At 45.7% G+C, this 20,282-nt stretch overlaps 2 protein-coding genes across 7 annotated transcripts in view; one reads left to right on the top strand and one right to left on the bottom strand.

The window, feature by feature from the left end:
• LOC110508266 (disintegrin and metalloproteinase domain-containing protein 22) overlaps positions 1–20,282 on the bottom strand; it is an 89,768-nt gene that overhangs the window by 5,471 nt on the left and 64,015 nt on the right. For 2 of the 5 annotated variants that reach the window (XM_036967182.2, XM_090223411.1), the window contains exons 7-28: positions 16,060–16,129; positions 15,669–15,745; positions 14,826–14,900; positions 14,618–14,689; positions 13,179–13,345; positions 12,410–12,494; positions 12,196–12,286; positions 11,801–11,852; positions 8,485–8,584; positions 8,224–8,295; positions 8,017–8,109; positions 6,946–7,077; positions 6,789–6,852; positions 6,555–6,660; positions 6,270–6,389; positions 3,781–3,949; positions 3,531–3,642; positions 1,717–1,807; positions 1,553–1,606; positions 1,172–1,372; positions 248–348; positions 97–163 (exon numbers count right to left, since the gene is read on the bottom strand). In XM_036967182.2, the coding sequence (XP_036823077.2) occupies positions 97–163; positions 248–348; positions 1,172–1,372; positions 1,553–1,606; positions 1,717–1,807; positions 3,531–3,642; positions 3,781–3,949; positions 6,270–6,389; positions 6,555–6,660; positions 6,789–6,852; positions 6,946–7,077; positions 8,017–8,109; positions 8,224–8,295; positions 8,485–8,584; positions 11,801–11,852; positions 12,196–12,286; positions 12,410–12,494; positions 13,179–13,345; positions 14,618–14,689; positions 14,826–14,900; positions 15,669–15,745; positions 16,060–16,129 (2,171 nt within the window). Of the gene's footprint in view, positions 1–96; positions 164–247; positions 349–1,171; positions 1,373–1,552; positions 1,607–1,716; positions 1,808–2,140; positions 2,170–3,530; positions 3,643–3,780; positions 3,950–6,269; positions 6,390–6,554; positions 6,661–6,788; positions 6,853–6,945; positions 7,078–8,016; positions 8,110–8,223; positions 8,296–8,484; positions 8,585–11,800; positions 11,853–12,195; positions 12,287–12,409; positions 12,495–13,178; positions 13,346–14,617; positions 14,690–14,825; positions 14,901–15,668; positions 15,746–16,059; positions 16,130–20,282 lie in introns of all 5 variants that reach the window. The other 3 variants (XR_016492416.1, XR_016492417.1, XM_036967187.2) reach the window with 3 other exon arrangements.
• LOC110508277 (claudin-12) lies at positions 16,274–20,129 on the top strand. 2 transcript variants are annotated; one of them, XM_021588703.3, is made up of 3 exons: positions 16,274–16,464; positions 17,388–17,648; positions 17,812–20,129. In XM_021588703.3, the coding sequence occupies exons 2-3, from the start codon at positions 17,430–17,432 to the stop codon at positions 18,616–18,618; spliced, it is 1,026 nt and encodes a 341-aa protein (XP_021444378.3). In that variant the 5' UTR covers positions 16,274–16,464; positions 17,388–17,429; the 3' UTR covers positions 18,619–20,129. The 2 variants fall into 2 exon arrangements, with proteins under 2 accessions (XP_021444378.3, XP_021444383.3); XM_021588708.3 differs by having other exon boundaries at positions 16,321–16,464; positions 17,393–17,648.

The raw sequence follows: 20,282 nt of genomic DNA, 5'->3' as shown, positions 1-20,282 counted from the left end.
CTTGCTGCTATTTGAGCTGATATCTATAGTGACTGGATGGGTGTAAATACAATCCCTGTGCCATGTGGAAGCCCATCCAGGAACATGGTGACTTACTCTGTAGAGTTGGAGCGAGGACGGAACTTCTTCCCTTTCGACTTCTTGCGATTTCCACTCAGATTTCCTACAGAGGAAGGACACAGTAACACATGGTTAGCACAGGGACATATAACTCTCTCTCTCTGTGTGTGTGTGTGTGTGTGTATACCTTGCCATGAGTTGCTCCTGGGTCGTCCGTTCTCACAAATGTCAGAGATGTGTTTGGCGTCAGGGATTCGCTCGCTCCACGAGTGGGACAGACCGTTAGACCTTCACACACAGAGTTAGATTTCCTTGTGAAACAGTGATAACCATTATCATCACGATCATCATTACTGACAACCTGATCCCCAGACTTTTTATTTTTTTATTTAGCCTTTATTTAACTAGGCAAGTCAGTTCAGAACAAATTCTTATTTATAATGACGGCCTACACCGACCAAACACGGACGACGCTGGGCCAGTTGTGCGCCACCGTATGGGACTCCCAATCACGGTCGGTTGTGATACAGCCTGGAATCAAACCAGGGTGTCTGTAGTGACGCCTCAAGCACTGAGATGCAGTGCCTTAAACCGCTGCATCACTTGGGAGCCCAGATTTACAACATCTGTTTAGTGGGTTTGATTTCTGGGACCACCCATACGTAAAATGTATGCACACACGACTGCATATTAATATATTATTAGAATATTATTTTCCTTTGTCTACAGTAGAGACAGAGAGCTCAGGGTAGGAGGAGGAGAGGAAGGAGACTGATGGTACATTCCATGAGAACAGACTACCACACCATGACGACTGTGAACGATAGCATGATGACAGAGAGTGATACCATGACATGATGAGAAGAATGTGCAGAAAGAGGCATATTGCAACCAACACAACCAACTACACATATTGCGAACAAGACACGATACCCTCGACACACACAAAATAAGAAACCCCCTCAACACAGAGAGACACACACGCACACACACACACACACACACACACACACACACGCACACACGCACACACACACACACACACACACACACACATATACACACACACACACACACACACGTTTACGATGGCAGTGAGATGGTGTCACACCTGAATGCAAACAGAGAGATGTTTTGTGAGATGGAGGCGATGGAGGGGGGGAAAGAGAGCGTGTACATCTGCAGGTTAGACAGACAGCCAGACCTCTTCTTGGAGCTACAGCCTGAGTTGGTGCTGACCCCAGGGGCCAGGTCACTGTAGAACGAGTCTGCATCCCCGGGTTTCTTCACATAGTCACCCGGAGGCATTTGCCTGAGAAACGCCAACAAACATTAGACATCTGAACACTGTCATGACATAGATTTCACAAACACATCAACAAATTGACCAACACATAAATAGATCAACAACTAATGACCGTTATAGAAAATGTGGAATTGTCGCGCTGCTAAATGACAAAAATGTAAATGGGAACGAATAAGAAAGACAAACCTGCAGAATCTTCTGTGAACCTCTGACTCAACGTAGCACCGCTGTCTGTAGCTCCTGTTAGTGAAGAAGGACAGTCACGTCAGACACACTGACCAATGACAGGATCCCAAGCCAGTTCCTAGTCAGCTATCCCAGGTCTAGAGCTGAGGTCCAGCTGTACTCACTTGTATCCCCAGGCGGTGATGGCCAGGATGAGAGCCAGGAACAGAATGGAGCCAGCGATGGCCCCGATGATGATGTTAGTACTGGTGATACCTGAGAGAGGAGGGGGGGGGGGGAAGACACTTTATAAACAAACTGTATTATAGTTGTTTCCAGATGAATCTGTAGGAGAAACACACTTTGAAGTGATCAACTTCAATAGTACACTAAAACACAGCACACTCAGAGGGAAGAGATCTGAAAGGAAAGACAGGGGAGGAAACAGATTAAACATTGATGTGTATGTTTTTGAGGGGAAACGTAGAAGGATTCAAAAACATGACTGACTACAGGCTGGGGAGACTGGGATGGGGTGAGAGGAGGAGAAAGAGGAGGAAGTGACATCACAGAAGGGGCAAACACAATGAAGAGGAACTCAGATCTGACCTCAGCGTCACTCCATCAATGACATGAGCCTGTCGACAAAGAATGTGTGTGAAAATAAACAACAAACAAAAAGAAAGATGTGCCTGGTTGTTGTTTTTTTAACAGATACTAATGCAAACGTAAAGGCCAAAAATAATGATTATATGCAGAATAACTAAACAATGAATGAACCAATGATTTATGATGAAAATAAAGGCTTAAATACGTATGTCGAACCAAAACCTCTCACAGAGTCTTTGTGTAAATAGGGGGATAGGGAAGGAGTTAGAGTGAGAGAGTTAGAGAGTTAGAGAGAGAGAGAGAGAGTTAGAGTGAGAGAGTTAGAGAGAGAGAGTGAGCGAGTTAGAGAGAGAGAGAGTTAGAGAGAGAGAGAGAGTAGGAGAGTTAGAGAGGGAGAGTTAGAGAGAGAGAGTTAGAGAGAGAGAGTAGGAGAGTTAGAGAGAGAGAGTTAGAGAGAGTTAGAGAGAGAGAGAGTAGGAGAGTTAGAGAGAGAGTTAGAGAGAGAGAGTGAGCGAGTTAGAGAGAGAGTTAGAGAGAGAGAGAGAGTAGGAGAGTTAGAGAGAGAGAGTAGGAGAGTTAGAGAGAGAGAGTTAGAGAGAGAGAGTAGGAGAGTTAGAGAGAGAGAGTTAGAGAGAGAGAGAGAGAGTTAGAGTGAGAGAGTTAGAGAGAGAGAGTGAGCGAGTTAGAGAGAGAGAGAGTTAGAGAGAGAGAGAGAGTAGGAGAGTTAGAGAGGGAGAGTTAGAGAGAGAGAGTTAGAGAGAGAGAGTAGGAGAGTTAGAGAGAGAGAGTTAGAGAGAGTTAGAGAGAGAGAGAGTAGGAGAGTTAGAGAGAGAGTTAGAGAGAGAGAGTGAGCGAGTTAGAGAGAGAGTTAGAGAGAGAGAGAGAGTAGGAGAGTTAGAGAGAGAGAGTAGGAGAGTTAGAGAGAGAGAGTTAGAGAGAGAGAGTAGGAGAGTTAGAGAGAGAGAGTTAGAGAGAGAGAGTAGGAGAGTTACAGAGAGAGAGTTAGAGAGAGAGAGTTAGAGAGAGAGAGAGAGAGTGGGAGAGTTAGAGAGTGAGAGAGAGAGTTAGAAAGAGTTAGTGAGAGAGTTAGACAGTGAGAGAGAGTTAGAAAGAGAGAGGGAGAGAGAGTGTGAGGGAAAGAGTGAGAGAGAGTCAGAGAGACAGAGAGACAGAGAGAGAGAGAGAGATATTTATAAGCAGGGCTTATATAAATAGGGGGAGAGGGAAAGAGTTAGAGAGAGATAGGGAGAGAGAGTGTGAGGGAAAGAGCGAGACAGAGACAGAGACAGAGACAGAGAGGCAGAGAGATATTTATAAGCAGGGCTTATATAAATAGGGGGAGAGGGAAAGAGTTAGAGAGAGATAGGGAGACGTGTGGAGTTATTTGTACCTGATACAGAGGCGGTGGGTCCAACCACCAGGTAACTGAGAGGAGACGTGGAGTTACAATCGTCTCCAGTCCAACCCAAGTGGCACACACACTTCAGCTCGTTACTACAAATCTGCAACACACACATACACAAGCATGCAGGCACACGCATCAAAAAATATGGATTAGGAGCTGAAAGGTTGGAGAGAGAGAGAGAAAGTGGGTGTGCATGCATGTGTGTGTTTGTGCATTTGTGTGTGTGTATCCGTACCCCGTGTCCAGAACAGATGGTCTTCTCGGTGGTTCCAGGGCAGGTGCTGAAGTTGAACTCCTGAAGGGGCAGACACTTGTGGTTGAAGCAGACCCTCTCTGTCCCACAGGCTGTCCCATCCTCCACATAGCCCAGGTCACTGTCCCCGTCTATCATCACATGACCCCCACTGACATACAGCACACAACACAGCACAGTTACAGAGGATCCATTCATGTAGAAGTTACACAGGGACATAAATCAAATATAGAATTGAATTCACAAAGAGAGAGCTAGAGACGTTATTCTGAATATGCTATGGAGGCCTGCATTATCAGAGAGAGAGAGCTAGAGGCATTATTCTGTATGTGCTCTGGAGGCCTGCATCGTCAGAGAGAGAGAGCTAGAGGCATTATTCTGTATGTGCTCTGGAGGCCTGCATTGTCAGAGAGAGAGAGCTAGAGGCATTATTCTGTATGTGCTCTGGAGGCCTGCATGATCAGAGAGAGAGAGCTAGAGGCATTATTCTGTATGTGCTCTGGAGGCCTGCATTATCAGAGAGAGAGAGCTAGAGGCATTATTCTGTATGTGCTCTGGAGGCCTGCATCGTCAGAGAGAGAGCTAGAGGCATTATTCTGTATGTGCTCTGGAGGCCTGCATCGTCAGAGAGAGAGCTAGAGGCATTATTCTGTATGTGCTCTGGAGGCCTGCATCATCCACAATGGACCATATATCAAATACTGTTTCTTCTTTCTAATCTTTCATTATTTTACCAGAAACAATTGAATCCCTTAACTATGTTTCTTTAAATTTGTGGCATTTCTTATGTCCTATTATTAAATAAGCTAAGACTTTATCGTGTTATCGTTGCTAGGTTTTTAATGCATGGACTGCTTGTTCTTGGCTATATATATTTAGTGGGGCAAAAAAGTATTTAGCCAGCCACCAATTGTGCAAGTTCTCCCACTTAAAAAGATGAGAGAGAGGCCTGTAATTTTCATCATAGGTACACTTCAACTATGACAGACAAAATGAGAAAACATTTTTTTGTAGGATTTTTAATTAATTTATTTGCAAATTATGGTGGAAAATAAGTATTTGGTCACCTACAAACAAGCAAGATTTCTGGCTCTCACAAACCTGTCCTCTGTCCTCCACTCGTTCGTTACCTGTATTAATGGCACCTGTTTTGAACTTGTTATCAGTATAAAAGACACCTGTCCACAACCTCAAACAGTCACACTCCAAACTCCACTATGGCCAAGACCAAAGAGCTGTCAAAGGACACCAGAAACAAAATTGTAGACCTACACCAGGCTGGGAAGACTGAATCTGCAATAGGTAAGCAGCTTGGTTTGAAGAAATCAACTGTGGGAGCAATTATTAGGAAATGGAAGACATACAAAACCACTGATAAAATTATCACAAGAACGTGGAGCAAAAATCCCAGAACCACACGGGGGGACCTAGTGAATGACCTGCAGAGAGCTGGGACCAAAGTAACAAAGCCTACCATCAGCAAGGGTATTGAAGATGAAACGTGGCTGGGTCTTTCAGCATGACAATGATCCCAAACACACCGCCCGGGCAACAAAGGAGTGGCTTCGTAAGAAGCATTTCAAGGTCCTGGAGTGGCCTAGCCAGTCTCCAGATCTCAACCCCATAGAAAATCTTTGGAGGGAGTTGAAAGTCTGTGTTGCCCAGCAACAGCCCCAAAACATCACTGCTCTAGAGGAGATCTGCATGAAGGAATGGGCCAAAATACCAGCAACAGTGTGTGAAAACCTTGTGAAGACTTTTGACCTCTGTCATTGCCAACAAAGGGTATATAACAAAGTATTGAGATAAACTTTTGTTATTGACCAAATACTTATTTTCCACCATAATATGCAAATAAATTCATTAAAAATCCTACAATGTGATTTTCTGGATTTTTTTCCTCATTTTGTCTGTCATAGTTGAAGTGTACCTATGATGAAAATTACAGGCCTCTCTCTCATCTTTTTAAGTGGGAGAACTTGCACAATTGGTGGCTGACTAAATACTTTTTTGCCCCACTGTATGTGTCTTTGAACTATTAAATAAATAAATAAATCATCAGTTGAGACAAATTGCATCCCCAGAGAGTCTGACTAAAGGTGCCTATGTGGGTTGGTGGTGTTGTGTGTTCATGATAATTACAGTACAATTATAGATAAATGGGTCCACATAATAGGAATTTTGTTCCGCTAAATAGTAATTGTGTTTAGTGACGTAAATATAAGGAGGTCGCTTTATCAATCAGCGTGTGTAAATGTCTATGAATGGACTGTAATTCCTTAGCAACCCAAGGAGAACCATAACGCGCTGAATGAATCAGAGTCTGATGACCTCTGACCGAGTCACACTGGGCTGAGTGGGGGGTGTGTGTGTGTGTGTGTGTGTGTGTGTGTGTGTGTGTGTGTGTGTGTGTGTGTGTGTGTGTGTGTGTGTGTGTGTGTGTGTGTGTGTGTGTGTGTGTGTGTGTGTACCTGCAGTCCAGCGAGGCACTGTGCTGTGCAACAGAGAAGGACGTCAGTCCCCCCTGCAACTCTCCTAGTCGGGGGGCCGGCGATATGTTGGAACATAGCAGGTACCCACAATGCACGTCTCTGAAACACACAGGAAGTAGTGATGAACCTTCTCTCTAAGTTCAGGTTCCATTAGTTACCTAAACTTTGCTGGACACATGTTATGTTCAAGGATAAAAGTACAGTGTGATGGCATGTCATTGTATTCCATCACAACAGAACTGTGACACAAACAAGTGTCCTTACTGCTTGTTGCATTGGACCCATGTGTCTTTGTCCTTCCCACAGTTCCCCTTCTCTGTCCCCTCGATATTCAACTTCTCATAACAGAACTTATCAGCAGCGGTCGCCTCTGAAAAATCAAACAATGAACAGGGATGATGTCACAACCTACATAAATAACCCTGCATTGAGTGTCATTGAGGTCGACATAAAAACGTTTTCATCAGTGATTGAATCAAAAACAGTTTTGTTACTCACTCTCTCCCCACAGATACTTGCACTGTCTGTCTTTGGTCTTGCACCTCCCATTGAAGCAACGCCCCTGGACACAGAGGAATGGTACACGTCAAACACAAACACACACCTGTACACACCAACTAACTGGTCCACTCTGATTATTCTTGATATCTCTTACCTGTTCCTTTTCACATGAGTAGCCGTCCATCTTGTGCACGTTCGGGGGACACTGGCTGGAGTTACCAGTGCAGTTCTCTGGAATATCACAGTCATTCACTGCCTCCCTACACACCACGCCCATAAACTCCATCTGCCCACACACAACACAGGTCAAAGCATGTCAGCAGGTGTATGACATTTACTCCTGAAGTACTGACCTGATGCACAGACTACAACCACTGTAATTATTATTTGACCCTGCTGGTCATCTATGAAAGTTTAAACATCTTGAAGAACAATCTGGTCTTAATGGCCATGCACTCTTATAATCTCCACCTGTCACCCCCTCAGAGCCTGGTTCCTCTCCACCTGGCACAGCCAGACGAGGACTGGCACTCCCTCAGAGCCTGGTTCCTCTCCACCTGGCACAGCCAGAAGAGGACTGGCACTCCCTCAGAGCCTGGTTCCTTTCCACCTGGCACAGCCAGAAGAAGACTGGCACTCCCTCAGAGCCTGGTTCCTCTCCACCTGGCACAGCCAGAAGAGGACTGGCACTCCCTCAGAGCCTGGTTCCTCTCCACCCGGCACAGCCAGAAGAGGACTGGCACCCCCTCAGAGCCTGGTTCCTCTCCACCTGGCACAGCCAGAAGAGGACTGGCACTCCCTCAGAGCCTGGTTCCTCTCCACCCGGCACAGCCAGAAGAGGACTGGCACCCCTCAGAGCCTGGTTCCTCTCCACCCGGCACAGCCAGAAGAGGACTGGCACTCCCTCAGAGCCTGGTTCCTCTCCACCTGGCACAGCCAGAAGAGGACTGGCACCCCCTCAGAACCTTGTTCCTCTCCACCTGGCACAGCCAGAAGAGGACTGGCACCCCCTCAGAGCCTGGTTCCTCTCTAGGTTCCTGCCTTTCTAGGGAGTTTTTCCAAGCTACCGTTCTTCTACACCTGCATTGCTTGCTGTTTGGGGTTTTAGGCTGGGTTTCTGTATAACACTTCATGACATTTGCTGATGTAAAAAGGGCTTTATAAATACATTTGATTGATTGAATATGCATATATGCGTGTTGTGAAAATGCATAGTGTCCTGTACCTGACAGTTGTTACAGCAGAGTCCGTCGCTACACTTTGAGCCTTGTGTGAGTGTACACTTCTGACAGCACTTCTCTCCCTCCCTCTCGCACTCCTAGTGAAGGAACACAAACACATATAAACAAACGCATATGAATCAAGGTTCCCTGTAGATTCTCCAGGACCAGAGGTGTCTAGGGCCAATGTCTGTCCACTCTCAGCTACTCACCGCTGGGCTACCACAGTCACACTCCTCCCCTGGCTCCACCAAACCATTCCCACACTCTGGAGGGTCAACCAGCTGGAGTCACAGAGAGTGAGGGGGGAGAGTGAAAGAGAGGAGAGAGGAGAGAGGTTAGGTTTATCTAAGTGCTTTGGGTGAAATTTAAGAAAAGCGCTTTATAAGCTTTGAAGTTATTTTCTTCATTATCCCCCTCCAGGGGTGTGTGTGTGTGTGTGTGTGTGTGTGTGTGTGTGTGTGTGTGTGTACCTTTATGGGTTTGTTGAAGAGACAGGCTCCACCACCACTGTTGAGGAAGGTGTGGTACTCCTCCACATTGCAGTTGGAGAACCTCTTGGGCAGGTAGAAGCTGTTCAACACAACCACAGAGTCACGCAGTTACAGTGGAAACAACTGCAGCACATCAACAACAACACACATCCCTCTGAGACACACTGTGCCACTCTTGTGTTGCTTTAGCGTTGTCCTTACGGAGAGAAGGCCAGTAGTGTGGTATATACTTACAAATGACCCTATATGAACAGGAAAGAAGCATTCACCACAAGACGTGTTGAACAAGACTGACTAACATTTCTGAATGATTCTAATAGTTGGTTCCATTTCAGTTCAATCCAATCCCTTACAGCCCACCATCTATAGAATAACACACACACACACACACACACACACACACACACACACACACACACACACACACACACACACACACACACACACACACCTTTTATCTGTTGATGACCACAGTCAGAGTCCGGGTCAGAGAATAGGGAGAGTAGCGGTATGGCATTGGCATACAAGATTAATATTGACTGATGGTGTGTAGAGGAAATAAGATTTGTCACATTATTGTTGTTGTTATTGTCCTTGTTGTTGCTTCTGGTTGTGAATCATAACCTACGCACAATCTGTGATGAGTGGTGGCAGAAATCAGGTCCCATTGATAGCTTAAGGACAAAGGTGTCTTTTGTTGCAGAAATTGATTGACTTGAAATGAATACATTTCTGCAGACCACCTTTGCCCTGAAGTAATCAATAGCACCTGGTTTTACAGTAAGCAATTTACACTCAATCAGGGGTCTTTCTGTTGTTAGTCGGCCCCTTGCTGCTCTGCATTCCTGCAATCAGGGCTTAGCCTCAGATGCTATTGTCCTGTCTCGCCATAGCACTGTTGCTAAATGATACAGCAAATATGTATCCGCTTTGAGTAGTAATGCTAGTGAGTGGCTAATGGGAGCTAGTGCTGTAAACACAATGCAGCAAATCCTGGGCCCAACAGGAGCTTTCCCGGAGAAAGGAAATAGTGGAAGTCAAAGGGCTGAGTTGAGTTTGGGTTATTGTAGCACTTACAATAGTAGTGAGAGTCATACTGATTAGGAATCAAACAAAGGCTCACAATAACAGAGAGAGAGAGAGAGAGACCTCCAATGAATCACTGGCAATATAGACATACATCAACCCTCGCTTAATTCTTTCTGTTTCTCTCGGTCTCTTCTTCTCTCTCGCTAAACACTCTAAATGAAGAGAGGATAGTGTATGATGACTGATAAAGAACATTTCCCATTTGTGGGCGGTGGCCCCAACATAGCCTCAACATAGTAAAACCCTCAGTAATGAAGAACCTGACACAGAGGAACCCAGTGTGATACAAACACAAGTCTCTCATTCATCCAGTGCATTATGGCACCCCCAGGCTGGCTAACAACCCAATTGTGCACGCACGCACGCACACACACACACACACACGCACACACACACACACACACACACACACACACACACACACGAGATAGAACACACATTATTTAAGGAACCCAGATAGAACCCCAACCCTTTTGATGGAGAGAACCACCACACAGTAGACTGTCAGTATTAGTTAACAGGAACAGACATGCAGGCGCTGAGAAGAGAAAATAAAAGGTGACTGATACTTGCTCATTGAATACGAGTGTCTGAAATACCATTGACCTCTGCTTAGAGAGAGGGAGTCTGGGTAAGAGCCATGTGCTGGGGAAAGGACAAATAATAACTTCTGACCTTTGACATGCTGACCCCACGGAGAGGTTGCTAAAGTCAGATAACAATATCAAAGATATAATCCTAAAAGGGGTCCGTGCTGTTGAGTACAGTATTAATGGAGATAAATCATATTGGTCTCGTACGGGAATGACATTGCAGACTGTATCAATCGGTTAGATGGACAAGACATGATGGGTAGGGCTCATTGTCAAAGCTTTAAGGGGGAAAAGGGATCCCCCCTATGAGTATAACAGTAGAACAATCCATTGCTCCAAAAGTGCTCAGCGAGTGACATCAGCCCAAAACTGAAAAAATATATGAAAATAAATCTGAAAAATATATGTACATAATGAAGATAAATAAATACAGCTGAGCTCAGACCACAGAGCTGTATTTCTTTACACTGCATCATCATCATCATCATCATCCTCTGAAGAAGACGAAGCTACGGCGGGACGTCGAGCCACAGAGGCCGTAATGCTATTGGATGGAATGGGAAAGGTTGAGATGACTGACAACCCTTCCAGGCAGCCGATTGGTTCAAACTGCACGAGCAGCGTTCCAGCCAAGCTTCTGCTCACCTGCTGTCCCATTTGGGATTGAGGGGAAACGCAAGAGGTATTAAAGAAGAGGGGTAAAGACACACATCCTCCATACTAACACACACAGCGCTCACACACAGTTGCATCCATATAGATACACTCACACACACAAGCTGCAAAGCAGCAAGCGTGTCCACACAGAAACACACAATGAACGGTAAACATTTGGCTGACAAGGACAGTACAAGAGCTCCACAGTTAACCAAGAGAGGTATAACATATTATTCAGAATATAGAATGTGATTGGTGAAACTCTACGTAGCAGTTCAGGACATGACCAATCACTCACAGATAGTATTACTAATATGAATCCCTGGCCAAACAGTCCAGTGCCTGAAGTTACTGATGTCTGGAGTAAACAACAGCCTCTACTGCCATCTAGTGGAATATTTCATGAACAGTCTAAAGTATTTTCTAATGCTCCAGACATTGTTAACCCAGTCAACACTAACAAGATAATCACTGTGAATGTATTATTTGTCCTAATTCAGATGATCTTCCCTGTCTCAATGTCCAACTAAGTCAGACTGACTATTTTTCTGGGTAGTCACTTTCTGGCCAGTCTAAGATGAACAAAGGTGGCATTATCATCAGAAGTGATGAACACGTATATGAGATATTAGTTCTTAGTCGGAGTTAAGGTTAGGTTCAGAGTTAGGGTTATGTTTAAGGTTGAGGGTTAGGTTTAAGGCTGAGAGTTAGGGGTAAGGTTATGGTGAGTTAGGGTTAGTGGTTAAAAGTGCAGTACTTCCATCCTTTCTAACATGGTCAGATAGTGACAACCCTCTTCTCTAAGAGACTAACACACTATGACATCACAGCGACACAGAGATGCACAGAGGGAATACACGTTTGGAATGTCGGCATTGCCGCGGGAGATGGGGTCTGTTGCCATGGCAGTGTGCGACGGGTTGTTTGGGAAACAAAGTACTTTAGAGGAAACTTACCCAACATCATCCATGATGCAGCCAGACCAACGGTCATCACACTTGCACTCGCCTGTGGAACACACAACATACACACGTCTCTGTGTGGCCAGTGTGTGTGTGGCCAGTGTGTGTGTGGCCTGTGTGTGTGTGTGTGTGGCCAGTGTGTGTGTGGCCAGTGTGTGTGTGGCCAGTGTGTGTGTGGCCAGTGTGTGTGTGGCCTGTGTGTGTGTGTGTGTGTGTGTGTGTGTGTGTGTGTGTGTGTGTGTGTGTGTGTGTGTGTGTGTGTGTGTGTGTGTGTGTGTGTGTGTGTGTGTGGCCAGTGTGTGTGTGGCCAGTGTGTGTGTGGCCAGTGTGTGTGTGTGTGTGTGTGTGTGTGTGTGTGTGTGTGTGTGTGTGTGTGTGTGTGTGTATACCGTTGAGGATCCTCTTCTTGTCAGAAAATATGCCAATGTTTTGTCCCAGAGACTGGGCCAGGGTTATGGCCATCTCATCTGTCTTGCCATACTGACAGAGGAAGGGAGGAGAAAATAAATAAAGAGAGAAAACAGAGAGAGAGAATAAGTTCTTAAATTTGTGCCTAAAAGAGATGGTGATCGTGGTCCATTTTCATCCTGAAGCGGGGCTTACCTCATTGACTCCTCCTCCTTTAGTTAGAGAACAGACTCCTCCCATATAGGAAGCTCCTCCCCAGCTGCTATGGAACCGGTTCCCTCTGGTAAAAAGAGAGGAAGTAATTCAATCTCTAAACTGGGGTTCCCAGACTTTTTTGTCCCGTCAAATAAGGATGTCACCAACAGCCAATGTTAACTTTTTCATTTGGGGCTATGACAGTCTACTACAAATCAGTCTGACAGGAAGCATGGTTTGAAGTGACTAAAATGCATCTCCCCCCCCCCCCCACACACACACTCAGAGACAGACAGAACCCATACCACCCCCTCTCCTCCACCCCAAACAGAGACAGACAGAACCCATTCCACCCCCTCTCCCCCACCCCAAACAGAGACAGACAGAACCCATACCACCCCCTCTCCCCCACCCCAAACAGAGACAGACAGAACCCATACATCCCCTCTCCCCCACCCCACAGAGACAGACAGACAAACCCCATACCACCCCCTCTCCCCCACCCCACAGAGACAGACAGACAGACCCCATACCACCCCCTCTCCCCCAGCCCAAACAGAGACAGACAGACAGACAGACAGACCCCATACCACCCCCTCTCCCCCACCCCACAGAGACAGACAGACAGAACCCATACCACCCCCTCTCCCCCAGCCCAAACAGAGACAGACAGAACCCATACCATCCCCTCTCCCCCAGCCCAAACAGAGACAGACAGAATCCATACCACCCCCTCTCCCCCAGCCCAAACAGAGACAGACAGGCTTACGAGAAAAGATGCACAGAGTCACACTTCTCCTTGATGAAGTCTCGTCTGTACTTCATGAACTCCCTCAAGGTCATCATGGGGTCGTCGTCGATGTTGAACCGGTTGTCAGCCGCCCACGTCTCCATGGCAACCAGCACGATGCGGGTGTTGAGCTGCTCCTTGAAGATCTGGGAAGGGAGGGTGACATCAGAACACCAAACATCAGACCAACAGAACAGCTACAGGAAATACAGTGCTGCCTGTCTCTTGAGAGTTGACTGACATCAAAACATTTCTTACAAAACTACTTAAATGACCTAAATGACTTTGAAAGCTGACAGATCTAATGATGACATCCATTCCAACAGACTTATGTCTGGGGGGATAACAACAAATAATGGTAGTGTTTGTGATTCTAATCTGAGCAGCTTATGAGAACACTGCTCAGTGGCCAGAAAGAATCAACAGAGGCTAATAGTCTCTTCAAAGGACACAATGGGGACGAGTGGTACAGTGAGAGAACATGTTTGCCTGAATAGGATGAAAATCTATTAAACAACCTGTTTGACTGCCCAGATAAACAGTGGAGACGGTGAGGGGAGGGAGGGAGGAAAGGACACCTGTAAAGACTGATTGATTTAACTGAATACCAGCAGTAGTCTCATATGGACAGAGATGGAGAGGGGAGGGAGGTAGGAAAGGACACCTGTAAAGACTGATTGATTTAGCTGAATACCAGCAGTAGTCTCATATGGACAGAGATGGAGAGGGGAGGGAGGTAGGAAAGGACACCTGTAAAGACTGATTGATTTAGCTGAATACCAGCAGTAGTCTCATATGGACAGAGATGGAGAGGGGAGAAAGGAGAGGATTGATGGAGGAGAGGAAGGGAGGGGACGATTGTTGTTTGTTTTTAGGCTCAGGTGCGCAGAGAGGAGCGAGGGATGGACTGATGCACAGAGGAGAGGGAGGGTACAGGAAGGGTCACTGTTGTCTATATTTAGGCCTGTCTGTTTGTCTGTTTGTGGTTGCACAGTAAGTCAAAACATTCCATTAAATCAACAATGCACAGTGGACAGGGACGCTTTCAGTTCTATTCTTAAAACAAAACATCTATCAAACACACACCATTCCCTATATAGCATCCTTTTTATGTCATCACTAAATATCAAGGGCACGCAAACAGATATGACCCTTTTCCACCAGCCTATCAGCTTTCAAATGTGACCTGTCCTCTGCAACGGGCCTATCAGATTTCAGCAGCACAGCAGACAGACGAGGCTGAGGAGACCAGTTATTGTTGCAGACGATGACACTGACGATTCCGCCCTTGATTGGTTGAGATTCTAAAGACCAGATGAGTCTACTGTCTCTAGGCTCATGTAGTTCATGGAGGCCAGATAGCCACTGCTAGCTGACAAACTATCCAATATAAAAAATATTATGTTTAGGTAACTTACCATATCAGCCATATTGACCACAGACTTAGCGTAGTTATTCGTCTGACCAACAGAGAGACGATGCTTTTTATACTGGAGAGAGAGAGAGAGAGAGAGAGAGAGAGTCAGCCTTATACCTGAACCCTTTGCTTCTTTATTGGGGGTAACATCAGTGGAAGAAAGAGCACACACACACAATCATAAACACACACAGATGGACTGCTCTCACCATCAGATGGTCGTTGATCACCATCAGCTCGATGTACTTGGTCTCCTCGGTTACACTGCCTCCAACCCGCGGGGCCTATGAGAGCAACACAGGGCAGACGGTAAGCAACAATGGATCTAACACACAAACACACACGCATTAAAACTGTCTCTCTCTTACTGTAAAAACATTATATTTGTAGGATGACTGTTTCCACCAAAACCCATCATAGAAACAGGAAGAATGATGCTGGGATGATGGAATGTTTCAACCGCATCAGGTCTGTCTGCGCTTTCCTGTAAACCTTGTCTATATAGCTCTCAGGGGAAAAAGAGAGAAAAAAAGCAAGAGAACAGAGAGAAAGAGAGAGAGAGAGAGGGAGAGATGCAGACATATCCACACCAGTTTGTCTGTCTGCAGGCAGTGGAGGATGAGGAGCCACAGAGAACAACCTTCACTCACATGGTGAATATCTTATAACAAGAGGATGAGAGGGGTGACAAGGAAATCATCTTCATTTCTACCTCAGTGAATTAACATACAGAATGCAAAGTCAACAACGTGAAGAACACGCAGAGCACTATTTAATTATCTCCAACACACTCATACAGACACACATAAGCATGCACGATTATATAGTATACACACTCTCTCAACCACACACACAACACACACACTCTCTCAACCACACACACCACACACACTCTCTCAACCACACACACACACACCACACACACGACTGAACTCAAGATGACTCCTTTCCCAGCATTCCTTCCCCAGTTACAGTAAATTATGACTCATCCATAACTGTGACCATAGGGATAGCAGGAGGAAAACCTGGGGCATTCTACAGTTCTCACTCACCTGTCTCTTCTTCCTCCTGTGGATGATCTTTGACCCAGGAAATGGAGGGCTGGGGAAAGGAGGCTCTGGGAGGTCAACTGGGGAAAAACAAAAACAAAGGAGGGTTAGCGTATTATTGTTTGTTAGCGTATAGGGTTATAACATTCACTATAACGTTCTCCACATCTAACAGTAACCAAGCTATGCAGTTCTATATTATGTTTACTCCGGCTTATGTGTTTCTATAGGCCTACGGCTCTGATACTGGATATTGGTTCAGCTGCAACTCATGGTAAGCAATCAGATTGTGTGGCCAGAACTAATAGTTTTGCAATATTTATTTTATTTGTCAGTTTTCCAATAGTTCGTTAATTTAATCCACCCCTCATAACTCTTACAGCAGATACCTTACCAATAGGAAGGAAGTATGCTGCTGCCTCTTGTCCTGCTGATTTATAGATCATGTGGATCTGGACATCACCCTGCAAGACATTAGAAAGAAAGGTGGAGGGTCATTATTCATTATTTTCTCTCTTTTTTTGTATATATATTTTTTTTAATCATCCAACCATGTATATTCATATAAATTTAATAAAGTGCGCTGTCTGTCATCATCAACCACACAGACCAAGGCCAGCCAGTACAATGTGAATATGAACGTGCGGGTGACGTCACATTCTCTTGCCAACCACGGGGACGCGCAAGAAGCGAGTGCGCTACGGACGGGAAGCAGCTCCTTGGAACTGACAAACTAACAACGAATTGGAATGGCTGCGATTTCTCCCTAATAAACGCGTTAACGTTACACAAATCAAAGGTATGAAGTTCGACCTCTCTTTTTCATAGAGTCAGTTGAGCTTCTGTGAGCTCTAGCGTTTAGCTAGCTAGTCCCATCTTTTCGACAATCCAGGGCGCAACAGGTTTCTAGTTAACGTTAGCTGATGCTAACTTATTATTAGCTAGCTAGTCAGCTGGTTAATGATTGCTAACTTGTATTAACATTGTTTGAACAACTGCATGTAGGAGATATCACAGCTAAATTACATATCCACAACTTCACAAGCATACGGGGAGAACAACTAAAGTAAGTTAGTAGGCTAATTAGCTAGCTGCGCACTGACTACACACATTCCCAACTGAATTCTTATTACGTGTCTGTCATGTTATGCTAGTCTGCTCCGTAGAACATCCACACACTAAGTTAATGTTATATTCCAGCGCTGTAAACATAGTGAGCCAGTTACACATTGGTAAATAACTGGTTCTACTTTGAGACAATTGAGTTTACTGCATTGAGAAGCATTACGGCGCAACAACCATTGTCAACGGTAGTAAAGGGTAGTCCAGTCTATTGTCCATTGTTTTTCTGGACAGCCCCTGTTGTGGAGTAGTACTACAGTACTTGCCTAATAGGCTTAGTTTGTAAGTGTCTGAGTTCCAATGAAATGAGAGCATTGTTTTCAGTCACATGAAACTTCTAGGTCAACTGTGTTAGTGAATAGGAGCTGGGTCACCTCCCTCAGTGGCGTAAAGTTGCTGTTTGATGCTGTTTAAGAGTACAGTGTAATGCTGTGGATTGTTGTCAAGCAGAAAGGTCTCCCTGCCATGCAGAATAGGAAATGCTCTGTCACCTGTCACATATTTATATTCAGAGCTAAACAGGCCTCTAAATCTGGATGATCAGTTCATCTGACTGAGTACTGATCTCCCTCGTTTTCCCTTTCTCTCTTTATCCAAAAGAACAGGAAGTCCTGTTGACATCACCTCCTGTCTGCGGCGGCTATGTCGTGCCGGGACATCCACGCCACCAATGCCTTCTCCTTCATCATCGCCTTCATCTCCGTGGGCGGTATCGCTGTGGCGGCGCTGATCCCACAGTGGCGAGTGACACGGCTTGTCACCTTCAACAAAAACGCCAAGAACATCAGCGTCTATGATGGCCTGTGGGCCAAGTGTGTGAAACAAGATGGCTACTCTGGCTGCTACTACTACGACTCAGAGGTACGGGTCTGATGATCGCAATATCATAAGGACATACAGCATCCCATATTCCCCCCATATGGTGCGCTGCCACATAGGGCTCTAAAGTAGTCCACTATACAGGAAACAGGGTGCCATTTGAGATTTGCATAAATAATTTCTCATTTATTTCTTCTCCCCACAGTGGTATTCTAAAGTGGACCAGTTGGACCTGAGACTGCTCCAGTTCTGCCTGCCGACTGGGCTACTGTTTGGCTCCCTGGCCCTGGTGCTGTGTATGGCAGGCATGTCTAAGACCTGCTGCTGCTCTGATAAGGCTGAGACAGACATCAAGAGTACCCGCTGTCTGGTCAACAGCGCAGGCTGCCACCTAGTGGCCGGGATGTTCCTGTTCCTGGGCGGTGCTATCGCCCTGGCGCCTTCCGTGTGGTTCCTCTTCCGGACCAAAGAGATGAACATCAAGTACGACCGCATCTTCTCAGACGGGTTCGCGGTCTACGTGGCCATCGGCTGTTCCGGTGGCCTCATGCTCGCCGCCCTGCTGATGTTCATGTGGTACTGCATGTGTAAGAAGCTACCCTCTCCCTTCTGGCTGCCTCTCCCCACACTCCCTAACTCCCTCTCCACCCAGCCCCTCACAGCCAACGGGTACCCCCCCTCCCCTGTCTACGGACCCCCTCAGACCTTCCCTCCACAGGGGTACGTCCCCACTGTGATGGGTGCCCAGCCCTACGCTCCCTCCCAGGGCTACCCTCAGAGCGTAGCCCCACTGGCCCAGCAGCCTCAGCAGGTCTATATGTCCCAGATGTCAGCCCCGGATGGGTATGGGTCAGAGGCGGGGCAGAACCAGGCTTACAGCTATGCCCCGTCCCAGAGTTATGCCCCCTCTCAGGTGGGCTACGCCCCCAGCTACATAGGCCACCGCTACTCCACACGCTCACGCATGTCTGGCATAGAGATAGACATCCCTGTTCTAACACAAGGCCTCTGAGGGAGGGCTGCTGCAAGAACACTGAGTCCTGGTTCCATTTAACTGTCCTGTCTCCTGTAAAGGGTGTGTACTGTCAGTGAAGGATATGACTGTTGGTCAGTCTGCACTAGAAATACAACTGTGCGTCACTCAACCAAGCACTGCACTGTTAGACACAGTTTAGTATGCAGGCTCCACATCTGGTGAAAGGACACCAGAGATGCCCCATAATGAAGTCTGAATTCACTGTTACATTTTGATTGAAAACAATATTTTCTAATCACACCGATTTGTACATCTCTTCTTAATGTAAATCTGCTTGAAACCTCATAGCATTTCTACACTGTATAGTTCACTAATATTTCAAAATGAACTAAACTGTAGTCTAACTGTGAGGTAACTTGATGTAGTGAGGTAAAAGGGAGTGACACTAACAGACTGTGATGTCTTTGTTGTGCCTGTTGTTTTAATGTGTGTTGTTCATATTGTTGGTCTGTGAAGAAATGTTAATATAATATGCTGTAACATGTGAGATGACATGGGAATGTCCTAATGACTCATCCTATTTACCCATCAACAGTACAGCAGTGGCTCTAAGGACATGACTTTTTATATGTACACATTAATTAGATCATTTTGTATCTAATTCACATATCATGATGCCACCGAATATCAATCAAATGTATAAAGCCCTTTTTACATTGGCAGATGTCACAAAGTGCAATATCATCATGAATGTAGTTGTTGACCTGTCTCCTTTGTTAAGGTGCCTGGGAGATATGATTGAACCAGAAGACATACTGCTCCTCTGTGACTGTCTGCTACTCAGACCAAAGGAACGTCAAAATGAACATCTTATTTTAGCTCCGGAACACTGCCATTGTCGCCTGTCCTTTTTGTCAAATTGTATGTCTACACTGAGCTGTGTAAGCAAACGTAGAGCTACTCTTGTTTCCACTTCATTCATCCACTAATGGGCTCCTGAGTGGCACAGCATCTCAGTGCTAGAGGTGTCACTACAGACCCTGGTTCGATTCCAGGCTGTATCTCCATGTTTGGGAGTCCCATAGGGCGGTGCACAATTGGCCCAGCATTTTCCGGGGTAGGCCGTCATTGTAAATAAGAATGTGTTCTTAACTGACTTGACTAGTTAAATAAAAAGTTAAACTGTCATTGATTTCACATGAAGGGGAGGGGGGGGGGGGTTCACTACACTGTAACATCACATTCCATTGGATGTGCTGGTTCTAAAATGGTTATAGCTCGACTGAATGCACTGGGCCTCTTATGATTCTACAATCTAGAGAAGGGATTCTGTGATTTATGTTGCATTCTATCCCTAAACACTAGTTTTGACCAAACTTTCCTCTAACTCGTGTGTTGACTTAATCTTAAATACCCTTTGTATCAGCCGTAACGTATCTGACATGCTCTCTCTGTTGCAGTGCTGCATGTACAGTCTCTTCTTATCTCTATGGAAAATGTCTTTGTTCACCAGACCTTTTTCTCAATAAAATTTGTATCTAATTAAACTATGTGTTCCTCGCCACGGCCGACGATGACTAATACTGGTGTCACAGTACCACCAGAGATGTATTTACCATTACTAAGTACTTAACATGATTAACAGGGCCAGAGAAAGGCCACACTAAAATTAGTCACCTGTTTGCAGTGATTCTGAGTGA

Source organism: Oncorhynchus mykiss, chromosome 3, assembly GCF_057628025.1.
Source record: "Oncorhynchus mykiss isolate SJ-2025 chromosome 3, ASM5762802v1, whole genome shotgun sequence".
Taxonomy (NCBI): domain Eukaryota; kingdom Metazoa; phylum Chordata; class Actinopteri; order Salmoniformes; family Salmonidae; genus Oncorhynchus; species Oncorhynchus mykiss.
This window is presented reverse-complemented; position numbering and strand designations above follow the sequence as displayed.